The sequence below is a fragment of the Pundamilia nyererei genome, unplaced genomic scaffold, assembly GCF_000239375.1.
Source record: "Pundamilia nyererei isolate P.nyererei 1_Seehausen unplaced genomic scaffold, PunNye1.0 scaffold00037, whole genome shotgun sequence".
NCBI classification, from domain to species: domain Eukaryota; kingdom Metazoa; phylum Chordata; class Actinopteri; order Cichliformes; family Cichlidae; genus Pundamilia; species Pundamilia nyererei.
In genome coordinates, this window is record NW_005187438.1 from 2856956 (window position 1) to 2869512 (window position 12557).

At 37.4% G+C, this 12557-nt stretch overlaps 1 protein-coding gene across 2 annotated transcripts in view; it reads left to right on the forward strand.

Moving 5' to 3' along the window:
• The first annotated feature begins 1400 nt into the window (after positions 1-1400).
• The window catches only part of smpx (small muscle protein X-linked), a 16152-nt gene continuing 4995 nt past the window's right edge, over positions 1401-12557 (forward strand). The window contains exons 1-4 of one of the 2 annotated variants that reach the window (XM_005730436.1): positions 1401-1482; positions 6069-6128; positions 10431-10517; positions 11424-11567. In XM_005730436.1, coding sequence (XP_005730493.1) covers positions 6093-6128; positions 10431-10517; positions 11424-11564 — 264 coding nt within the window. In that variant the 5' untranslated portion in view covers positions 1401-1482; positions 6069-6092 and the 3' untranslated portion in view covers positions 11565-11567. Of the gene's footprint in view, positions 1483-2815; positions 2957-6068; positions 6129-10430; positions 10518-11423; positions 11568-12557 lie in introns of those variants that run through there. The other variant, XM_005730437.1, reaches the window with a different exon arrangement.

A 12557-nucleotide genomic window follows, 5' to 3' on the forward strand; every position in this document is an offset into this window, starting at 1 on the left:
GAAGTGGAGATATTTTTCCATAATGCACAGCACCACGTTTGGTGAAAACCAAACACAGTATATCAGCACGACCGCCTCATCTGACAAGCACAGTTGTGGAAGGGTGATGATACGGGGTTTTGTCTCAACCAAAGGAACTGGGCATCGTGTACCAACTGAATCGAAAATTAATGTATTCTAGACTCAAATGTGCCAAGCTGTAGCAGTACTGCTGGCACAGCTTGGCTGAAACTGGTTCATGCAACAGTTCAACAGTCCCGAAGCATAGCAGCAAACCTATAACAGAATGGCTGAGAAAGAAAAGAATCGAGGTGTTCCAGTGGCTCAGTCAAAGTTCAGAATACAACCCGAATGAAATGCTGTGGTGACTATTAAGAGAGTTGTGCATAAACAAATCCCAACAAACCCCAATCAACTGAAACAACACTGTAAAAACTAGTGGGCCAAAATTCTCAGCAAGCTTTTAAATCCTTTAGGTCTACTTTCTTTTTCACAATACTGTAGAACCTTTTACAGACTGCTCTATCAAGGCAGAAAAAACAACTTGACAAAAACCTCATCGTTACATATCCATAAAAAGTTCTTTGACTTTCTCCTGCACCACAAGATTCAGTCATGTTTGATCTTTGTACTTTATACAGCCAATTTGCAATTAATCAGATCATGTCGAGAAATGTTATGCCTTGGATTTTCCCTCCTCTGGGCTCCACCAACCCGATCTCTGCAACAACACAATAAACACATTCAGTGATGAAAGTGTTTATCTATAATAGACCAGGACGGTCCTTCCCAACAGTTGAGACCTGTGTGTGTGGGTTGCATTTGCATATTTTGAAATATATAACAAGCTTTCAGTTTGAGCCTCTTCATTTTACTACCCAGGGACACAACAGGTCAGTGTAACAAGCCTGACGATCGCTGTGCTTTGCTGCAATAAATGTGAACAGCCTCATTTGAAGAACACATCCAGAGAGAAAGGTAGGTTGAATGTGTCATAATGACTTCAAACATACAGAAGTGCACACACATAAACACACACACAGACACACACACACCTATCCTTGTCTTTGTTACATTATAGGGCCACCTGTCCAAAACATGCATCGTGGGATCTAACTTTTCTGCTGGTTGTAAAGCACTGAAAAATACTAGAAACCGCATTCTGGGAACTTGTCAGGTATTTTGTAATTAAAAAATTTGATTAAATATAAAAGTTATTTTCTTTGGTCCCCATACTTATTCTGGTTCCCACCCCATGACTGTGCTAACAGGTCCTTGTCCCCACAATGTAATAAAGACAAACACACACACAGACGCACAGAGGCTGAAACTCATTTTACTTCTCTGATGCTGGGTCGGGTTCCACTCTGGGAGGAGTTTTCTGTCTCGCAAGCCAATCAGGACAAGCGGAAACAGGTCAGGTAGCCGAAGAGGACCTCAGAGAGCGCACAGGCAAGGCAGAGCAGCTACGCACACCAGGAGGTAAGAAAGCACACACTCATTCATAGCCACATGCGCACCTTTAACTCTGTGGGATCACAGGTCTCCTCTGGGCTTCTGGTTGTACATCAGCGTATAAACGCAGATATACCAGCATGACTGCTTCTTTCTGTGTGTTTGTGTGCGTCGGGGTAGAAATAGGCCAGTCCCATTTTAGTCACTGAGATTAGGAAAGGGTGTTTTCGGGACTCAAGTGTCAGGGTTTGATGAAGAGCTAAAAATTACCATGCATCTCATCTCTGAATGCCATATAAACAGATAGATTTGAGTTTCATGAGTAAAATGTTTTATTTTCTGAATGAAGCTGCAGTGAAATTATTTTACTCTTTGGAACATTTTGCTACATGAGTAGATTAAAAAAAATCCAAATGCTTAAATCAGTGACCTCACTTCTCATTATGAATGAATGAATATCCGATAATCTAGCAGACAGTTTCATGGTTCATTCTTAACTGGAGCATTTTTCTGCAATTGTTTAAAACCTTAAAAGCAATTTGAAATTAGGGATCAAGTCATCATAAATATTGCTGAATGAGATTGAATTACATTGGCAGACAAGCTGGATCGTAATTTTTTTAAATTAAGTTTGGTCCTAACGTGAGTCCCTTATTTTTTGTCAATCAGAACATTACAATATATGAGAGCTTCTGGTTCATGCTGAAATGCCCTGAAGGTACATATCTATTTCGCATTATTTCCCTGTAAATATAACTTAAGTAAATGTTTGCATCAGCAAATATCATAAAAGCAGCCATAACAGAAGCCGGCAACATTGTGTTTGATTGGTTCATGGTTAAAGCATCAGATTTTTAAATGGTGTTTGGCCCAGTCAGGTACGAGAAAAATCGTCTTTTTTAAGTTTACAAAGATCTCACTGTAGCTTAAAAATATGTAAACATCATATATGCAGACGGTGCTGCATTTCAGTGGTCTGCATTAAAAAATTTTAAAAACTTTTGGATCTTATTTGAAGAGTTTTAAAATGAGTGTGGATTATGAATTAATACATGTAAAAAGTGTTAAAGTCACTATGGTCTTGGAGTTAAATGTGTTTTGCTGCTCCTGACTAATCTTGTAAATGTAGTTTTAAAAAAAGAACCCTTTAAAATCTATGCAAATTAAGCTGTTTCCAGTGCTCAGTGCGTCTGTTTGACTGTGTTTTGGTCCGTCGCTGTGTGTGTCCATGTGAGCATAGATAGAAAGCAGGTCCCTTCTGTGTATCACTCGTCTATTTATAGTGAGAACAAATCCCAGATATGAGAGGAATCCTCCTACCACTTACAAGGCAAAGAGAGAGAGTTAGTGAGTGTGAAAGAGGGAGAGGGAGAAGGAGAGAAAAGAAAGGAAGAGAAAGAGATGGAGAGAAGACAGGCAAATAGTGCGTGAGGAGTCAAATAAACAAGAGCAGTGGGTTTAAAAAAGCAAGCATCAGAAGAAAGAGTTGTTTCATCGACTGGTAAGTTCAGTCTCCTTTACATAATGTTATGTCTATGTGCTGTGTTTTTATTGGCATGACAGTTGATGGCATTACTGTCAAAGTCATTCAGCTTTCTGTGGCTTTTTAAAGGATTATTATGTAAGTTTCTAAGGAGAACTCAGAGTATGGCAGGGAAAAATTTAAGCCAAATTCTTTATTGAGTTTGGTTATTCAGCAATTGATGTACTGCATTTATTCTTAATAAATCAACAGCCAGCAACTTGGGAAATAAAATGACCTTATGTGATTCATTATTTGGAGAAAGAGGAGGATTTGAAGGATTTGAATGGGATGCAAGATACAGTGACAGTGTCCCAAGGTCAGCCTACCTTAGCAATCACTGGAAATTCTTAGGTTTCCAGCCATGAAAGTCTAAAGTCCTTGAAACCTCAAAATGTTTTCACCTTGCAGAATCAGACTTTATGCTAAGCCAATCATCTCCTTTTAAATATTAAGCGTACAGATTTAGGAGCGGCTTTGATCTTTCTGTTACACTCTTGGCAAGAAAGGAAAGAATTTTATTTAAAGTTATAATGAATTGTTTTATGCATTATTTATGTTGGTATTTCACACATGAGTTTGAAACTGTTCTTGTGTTTCATATCTGTAATCAAAGTGAGACAAACCTATATGCACAGCTGCACCTCTTTAAAGTTTTATTGATGTTCAAGCAACAACATGCAGGCATACAGACTTTTTCACAGGTTTCATGAAATAAACTGGCATACCACTGTGTTGCATCTGGTTTAAAAAACCTGAAAGCATAAATAATATATTCACCTGTGCCTCTTTGCCTCGTTGCATGACAGACATGAGTGTGCAAAGTGAAAGGGCTTTTCAGACTCTGCAGTGTGGCGTCACTGAGGCGGCTGCTATGGGCAGCCAACATTAATATCATCACGTAGTGGAAATGTGTGTACTGTGTATTTCAGCGGGGTCCATGTTTTTACTCATAAGGGCAGAAAAGCTTTTTCCTTCTTTCGTTTTGTTGTACCAAGGACATTGGAGAAACCAGTCGACATCTGGCCCTCGTAGCTACTAGGAGATAAGATAAATAGGCCGTGGAAACTTTAATGATAGTTAACCACTTGTTGCTTGGAGTGGATTTGTAGTTTATTTATAGTTAAAAGGAGGGGAGCAAGTAAAAAATAACTGCAAAGTGGTGAGAGACACTTTTGTTCCATTTGAAAAGACCCATGTAAGTGATCCTTAAAAGACACACAGACGTGTTTCTACTTCAAGAACGAATGATTGTTAGGTGGAGGAAACAAAGACAGATTTTTGACCTTTGACAAGGAGACTAAAGTTTTATTTTTAATTGCTGTTTGGTTGGGTTAAGAAATTTTGGTTTAGCTTACTACTAATCTCAACCATATTTGGTTTGGAAAACCATCATCTGGGTTAACATACTCCCTTATACAACATTAAACATGCACTAGTACGCTTCACTTCCTAGATTACCAGAGTGCTCAGTTTCACCCCATCTAAACAGGCTTTAGTGACTTCTCTGTTTTTTCTTATAGGAGTCAGTCAACTTTGGAGGACGTGAGATATTAGTGAACCAATTATTAGTGAACAAATAATACTGGTTTGTGAATAAGTAATGACATCAAAGTACAGCACTATTGTAGTGGAAGGTTACACAGTCAGACCATCACTACTTGCAACTGTCTATGCTGCTGATAGATATGCATCCATTTACTCCAAAGCGGCCCTAACTACTAGACAGGAGCATAACCTCGTTCAGTACAAGCATATAGACTCTGACCTACATGGGATAAAAACCCACTGCTAGTGTTAACTACATTCAGGCTATTTTCTTCCTTTTAGACTTTTTGATTTGTCTTAATTTCAGTTTAACTGGTTAGGATATAGACATACATTGTTTTTAGCATTTTCTTTTGGTTAATCCTTGTTAACAGGACATGGACATGTCCATGAAGATGTCCATGTCCTAGAGCAGAGATTCCAAAAATGTCAGCCCCTAATGGGCCAGGACGGTACTGTATGGGTTGCAGTAATAAAGATTCAATTTGAAATTACTCCATGTGTACAATTTCATATTTCCATATTTTTATTCATTTATATAAAAGTGATTTTTATTTCAATTTTTATATTAATAAAGAATTTTATATTAAAACTGGTAGGTGCTGGTTAGTTTTTTATATTACTCACTAGTCTTACCTAAACTTACCACTCTATATTACAGTCTATGTCGCAGTGTCAAGTGGGTCACACATTGGCTTTACCACTTCGCAAACAATTTGGTGGCACCAATGGGAATTTTTGGTTTGTAAGTGGGGTGCAGCTTTCTTGACTGTAAGAATGAGTTAGAGTTAATCCAGCCACTAAAGACGCAGTGACAGCTATGTCCACACATGGCAGTAATTGAAAAGATAGTGGAAACACACAATAAGATAAGCTTATAACACACAACATTGTTTGAGATGAAAGGAGCAAGATTGCTTTCAATTTCCTACACTTTAATTGATGTCTATTTTTAGATTGCACTAAATAACCAATACGTGCCTTGCTCGCCCCGGTAAAACAGCTGTTTCTGTCGTAGGTTCTGCTCGTGTTGTGATATAAATACATTTGGCTGAAAAAAGTTCATAGCAGTAAAGATGGTGAAGCAGCACACTGGAATTTTGAAGAGTTTCCCTCTTCAGCTACAACTTTATAGCAATAAAAACTGTACAAAAGTGACGTTTATCATTCACACTGCTGTGTACCGTGTTACATTACCAAACTACAGAATCTCCAAGAAGAAATTTGACAGTAGTAGTAGAAATTTTTCTATTTTGCCTTTTTTTTCTATTTACCTTTACATCAATCCAAAAGTCATCCCAAAAGTGAAATTGAGGTACTTTTATAATGGCAGTCACTCTGTCTCCCTCTCATGAATGATTCAGAGAACAGTTCCTCTGCCTGCTTAACTCCCCAAGAGTCGCTAAGCAACTGAAATGGTATCCCAGGCCGTGAAAACCACAGGAACTGAGTACCAGTGCCCCCAACATGCATACACACGCTCACAAGTACACAGAACAAAGATCCAACACACCTGAATGTCTGTGATCTATGCTTCCTGCAGGTCAGCGGACTCACCAGGGGGATTATGTCCAAACCTTCGACCAACGTTAAGGCCCTTCAGGTAAAAGTTTGTTTTTTTCCATCTGTATGCACAGTAAGGTGGATGTGTCTTCAAAAGGTTGTGTGTTACCTCCTGCATGCTATTAACTTTACAAAAGTAAAGGCAGAATAGAAGACAACTGAAATGCACAGTAACTCTTCCTGCTCCTCAATAAAGACAAATTCAGGTTTCCACATTAAAGTATTTATTCACGAAGGCAAATGCTGAGTTTAAACTGTGCATATACATTATCAAGGCGTTGTTAGTGCAGGGTTTTAGCAAGGCGAACATATGCAGAGCAGTTTCTTTGTGTTGGTGGCTTTCTGTGTGTTTCCTCCATCAGCTCACTTCTCATTGTGCTCATTTTCACGTCTAACCATGGGATAGGCATCAGAACAAAGTTTCTTTTTTATTAACAGTACAACCATGAGGTTCACAGTTCAGTTTCCACCAAAGAGTCCATCATCACTTTATCACAAAGAAAAAAAGCAATGCGACTTCACATTATAAATATTTGGATGATAAAAACCTCTTTATACTTCAGTGTCAGCAGCTTTGCACGTTTTAGCTCATCAATAACAAATCTTTTAATTGCTTTAGCTTCAAACATTTTCAAAAGGTGGTTGCAGACAGCTATTGTTTTCCATTTATTAATTATTGCCTAAATACCCTTTAATATTCCATCAGATGATGATTTTCTGCATTTAGGTTTGTTTTTTTTAATTAAACTTTTGTCCTTAGCCTCCTCTTAGTCTGTAAGACAAGTCTAGAACTTTCAGGATGTCTATTTGCAACCTGTTGCCAATTCAATGTCAAGGAACAAAGATCTTGGGAAGAGCCAACACATGCATGGACGATAGTCATGTAAAGATGATGGTTATACAAAGTCAATGTAGTCAAAATCAGTTTGCAAATAAGGATAAAAGGTTGTAAATGAAACATGTTCTGTGTTTTTTTGAATAAAGACATTTAAAATGAACCCATAGGCAAATTCTGCATTGTTACAGAAGAAGCGTGATAATGACAAATGCCTTGGTAGACATGGTTACAGAGAAACATTTGCACCCTTCAAGCTGCAACCATAGGCTGTACTGGTGCATACAAGTAAAATACAAATATAGCACTAGAATTTAACTTAACAAAAAGTGGGACAAAGACATTTTTGTAATTGGCCATTAATAGATAAACCACATAGCAAACCATAATATTTGTTAGATATCTATATTACAAAATGCCTCAAAAGCAAACTTCCCTCATAAGCTGTACACAGACATACTTACCTGCTAATTATTGTTAAATAAAAGACTAATAAGTACTAAGATTTCACTCACCAAACAGATTTGTTGTACCGCACACAGTGGACCACATTATTAAATTAAAATGCTTTGAAGGCACCGACAACACTAATAAAGTGGACAGGTCCTTGTCATGACTTAAATTAATGGAGATCAGCCTTGCAGAAAGCATCTGGTTGCCTATCTATGACTGGCATGCTACCTATACCTGTAATATTAGAATTACTTGAAAATAGAAACAAACAAATAAAAAAACTCTGTATAGCTCTTATGAATGGATGAATTAGCTTGAAAGACCAAAAACACTACAGGAGTTTTCTATACCAGGGTGCAAATGTTTATTAGTGCTCTAAAGTTGACCATGTTAAACATGTAACTCTATGAGGGACTGAATCACCTTTGAAGCCACCCTCAAGTGGCTTTGGCACCTTCGTTTTCCATGTTGCCCTAATATTTCAACCTCACGGGTTGCCAGAGATTCAGGAGCATTAGCAACCACGTAAAAGGAAGAAGATGATGTGGAATCAGAAAGGCCGGCATAAATGCGAGAATATTATAGGGGTAAAGTACTAAGTCAGCTGAGCATCAGTAAAAGCAGGTTTTCACAACAGGCTCTGTTTACAGCTGCTTCAGAGAGCAGCAACAGTTTGACTAAGAAAGCAACTTTAAAAACACATACGCAAGAAATGGAAACCAGAGGCTGTCTGAGGGAATTCAGTTGTTAAGCTTTTGAAAACAGTTGACAGTCAAGTAAATGAAATCAGATCTGTAGTTCAAGTCTTAAACTCGGCTTGGTAATTCAGTTTAACATATTCCTATATAATACAGACATAATGGTACTACAATGTGGAAGTAACAAGAAGTCTGGCTATTGAGCTTATTTGTATGTTTGTTTGTTTTTCTCTCAACAGGATTAGTCTGTGAGTCTGTTTTTCTTCCATTTACCTGTCAGATACTGAGGTCTTTCTTCTTATCTAGGCTTTCCTTTCATGTTCACATAAAGTTATAACAACAGCTAGTCAGCAGGCAAGCTTAAAGGATTAGTTCACCTTCAAAAAACATTAACAGAATCAATCAAAATGCGGAGGTATACTGTAGTTCAGTCTCAGCCTCTTCCCAGACTCACAGCTAGTGTTGACTTTATAGGGTATCGTCTCAGACAGCTTCTCTCACACTTCTACTTCACATACTGTATATGTGGATGTGGTTAGCAACAAGGTTAATGGTGATAAATAAGTAGAGGTTTGGAGCGTTGGTGCTGTTATTTAGATAAAAAATGGTCTGACGTGTGTTGCATAAGCTGTTTGGCGAAAGTTCACACATACACTCTACTTTATGCAACAGCTGTGCCCCTACAAAATGTGGAATTTACCAGTGTTTTCTTGCCTGGTTATTGCTAAGACTATTAGAATTATTAAAATGATGAGTAGAAAATATCTTGGATCTAAACTTTATGAGGAATGAATGAAAGACTTGTACATGCACAGGGAAACATCATATGAGGTTAAAACACAGACTTAACCTCTTAATCAGCTGTTTAAGTGTTATATTATATCTTATATGTGTTTCTGTGCTGTACTGAAGAGGTATTGAACAAAAGAGAACATGCCAAATCACGTTTTCTAAACTTTAGGTAATCTACAGTTTATCACAGCTTGAACCAGATTTTTAGAACTCTGTATACTTAACTTTGCAATCAGATAAATATTTAATTCATGTTTATCTAAACCTCAATTCATTAATCGGAAAAGTTAAACGTGAGTTTCTATAATGATTTTCCAGCTGGCCAAATGTGGCAAATGCCTTAAGATTTCAGTCCCCATGTTATGTAGGAGCTCAGTCTAGTTGGCTGACTTTATGTCACTTCATGTTGTATGACTTTCTTTCATCAAATTACTGGAAGTAACTTACTTGAATCATTAATAGTTTTAATAGTTTTGTTATTTTTCTTTAGAAAATTTGAGAGAAAATCAGGTTACTGAGATATGTATGCTTGGTCTGCTTTGCCCAAATGTCTAAAGCTGTTAAGTTTACTGTCACAGGAAGTCAGGGGGGAAAAGCTGATACTAGTGGACATTTAAAATTATTATTGTCAAATACATAAACAAAACTACATAACTACAAAGATAAACTGAAACTGAGATGGTTTATGGGGATCAACTGGGCATTTTTGTATCCAAATAAATCAGGTAAATCTACTGGTTTGCTCTCAAAGTTCATGATCTTTTAATGGCTGGTGGAAAAATAAAAGCCTGAGCTGCAATAAACATTTTCTTCCTATGCATGGGAGGCTCAGATTGAATTACAGCATGTGGTTTTGTTTTCTTGAAAATGCATTTTGAAGCGCAATGACTGAATTTTCATTCTGGGGTGAAATATTCCTTTGATCTTTGGGTTGTGCCAGTGGTGTGCAAGGACATGAATGCTGACGGCACGCCAAGCATAAAGACAACAAACGATTCCAGCCAAAGCAACGTTACAGTGATACAAACATATCAGCAAACATGCTGCGAATGAGGCGATTTATCTTCCCTCACCAATCTCAAAACCTTAACGTCTGTAAAATATATAACTCTTTCATAGAACAACATCCACAGACATCGTTAACACACATCACACTCCCACTCTGTACAGCTGTACAATGTGAGCTTATATACAATACATTACAGTACAAATACAAAACACATCAAATCCAGGTGGTTGGACGTTGGGGCAGGCAGCAGTAGAACATCGAGTTAGCAGGTAGATCGTTCTTATCTGTGTGTGTGTGTATGTTTGTGTGTGTGTGTGTGTGTGTGTCTGTCTGTCTATGTTTAAGCATGTCTCTCCCAATTTTCATAAAAACACAAGTCTCTTTTTAGGGACATGATGATAACAAGGAAGCAGTGGCCATAATCAAAACATTGGGTTTTGAGGAAACAGCAGAAGCCTGAACGCACACACACACACACACACACACACACACACCACAGACAGTTGAGTATCAAGTGTTGAAAGGGTCTCATTGGCTGTTTTTGCTGTCATTCAGGCTAATTTGAACATCCCGATGGGAGCTCTGCGTCCAGGGGCGGGACATCCTGTCAAGAGGAGAGAGGACACAGTAGAAACAGAAGAGGTGAGATAACACATTTCACACCCAGTCCACTGGTCTGCATTTTCCTCATCCCCACTCTACCCACACCTTAATGCCAGTGGGCAAGACAGACACAGCTTGTGCTAGCTTGTGGAGCTGATGCTTTTTCCCCCCCCCCACAATGTGGTCACATTTAAATTGTAAATTCAACATACGCATGACCACCTCAGGGATCTGCATATATTTACAACTTGAATTTTCCTGACCCAAATGAGCTGAATATGGATACAAATGTATGCTAATATCGTCTTGAAAACTAAAAAAATAAACTCAGACATTTCCTAGTTTGGCTCTATTCCACTTTTGTGCTTCTAATGTAAGCTTTTATTGTACAATTAGCATTTCTTACTAACTACTGTGTACGTGTTGCTGAGTTTTACATATTTAAAAGGCCAATCTAGGGAATAGCTTTGCAAATTAACTTGGGCTATAAATGCTGTAGTGTGTGGCATGGCAATAAAAGAAACATTTCCTTAACGTTGTTTACTTATTCTAAGCAGATTTTATTTTGTGATCACTTTATAACACAATATAGTATAATATAAGATATAACAAAAAACTACAAAATTAATTTCCTGAGGACTGCATTTAATTGACATTAAAAAGGAACTAGAAAGCTACTTTCTAGCTACACCTTTTTATTCTTATTTTACTTATCTTATATTGGCCTTCTATGAGGCTCTTCAGTTTATACTCTAGCGGACACAGGTAGTTTTTGCTGCTCTCTCTTTAAGGCCTTTCCTAAAAGCTCACATTGTTATGAATAGGCATCTTAAGCAGCAGCTTCCATTGCAATCTGTCCCTTTATAAGATGATGAAGTTTCTCTTTAAATATAGGTAAAAGCAATGCTGCCATCACCTCACACACAATTTATTTTTTAAAATCAGGATCCTTCACCTCCAAGCGCTGCAGCCCAGTCACCAGAGGAGAAGAAATTGCCAGGAGCAGTGAAGCTACCTGGGCCTGCTGTTAACCTTTCAGAGATACAAAACGCCAAGAGTGAACTACGATGGGTCACCAAGGAGTAACATGTAGGTTTGATTGTAGTTCCCTTCATTTTTGCAAGATTCCAAAGAAAATAAAATTTCATCAATACACTATAAAAAGGAAAATTATTTTCTAAAAATATTATATAGGATGTGCAAGTTAATCTCTAAACTTCCATAAAGTTAAATTTTTAATGTAATCTTTAAAAGGAAAAATTCCAAAACCAGGAAGAAAAACACTAAAACTATATGTTAAATAAAATGCAGTACCAATAGTATTGTAGCTTTAGTTTTTGAGTAGGTACACAGTACCTAAAAACAGTAAAAAGTTTGATTACAATCACGCTTGCAAGTATGTTTGTGCATTGAGTTATAAGGAGCTTAAATTCAAAATAGGAGCCATTTATACAATTTCTACTTGTCCCTTACCTGGTAATATGCGTACTTATCAGAACCCTTTCCTGACAGCACTAAAGTTTCCATCGATACTATGTAACAGCTGCTTATTTTAATATTTGATATTTAATGCAGGTCTTTTGTGTGATCCGTGATGTAGATAGGCTGGGTTTGTAAAGTCCAGACTAAAAGATGCAAATCACAACCAAACTACTGAAAGGAAGCACAAATACTGCAAATACTTTGTGGAGGATGCAAATCCAGTTTGAGTGCAAGAAAAAAGTCAATCATTTGCTAACTTGACAAACGTGTACATGTATGTACAAAAGTGTACATATAAAGACAGAGAAGCATACTGTTTTTGATGTTACTGTTACTGAGGAAAGTGAAGAATACTAAGGTTAAAGTCCTCCACAGTTAACATGTGAGACATGTCTACAATTCCTGTCCAATTCAGATTTTTTCATTTAATTCAAGTTTATTTATATAACACTAAATTGCAACAACTGTCACCTCAATGCATTTTGTATAGGAGGAAGAGACTATACAAATTTCTGGAGAAAACCCAACATAAAATCCTACGAGTAAGCACTTTGTGAAGCTGTGAAGGAAAAACTCCCTTTTAACAGGAAGAAACCT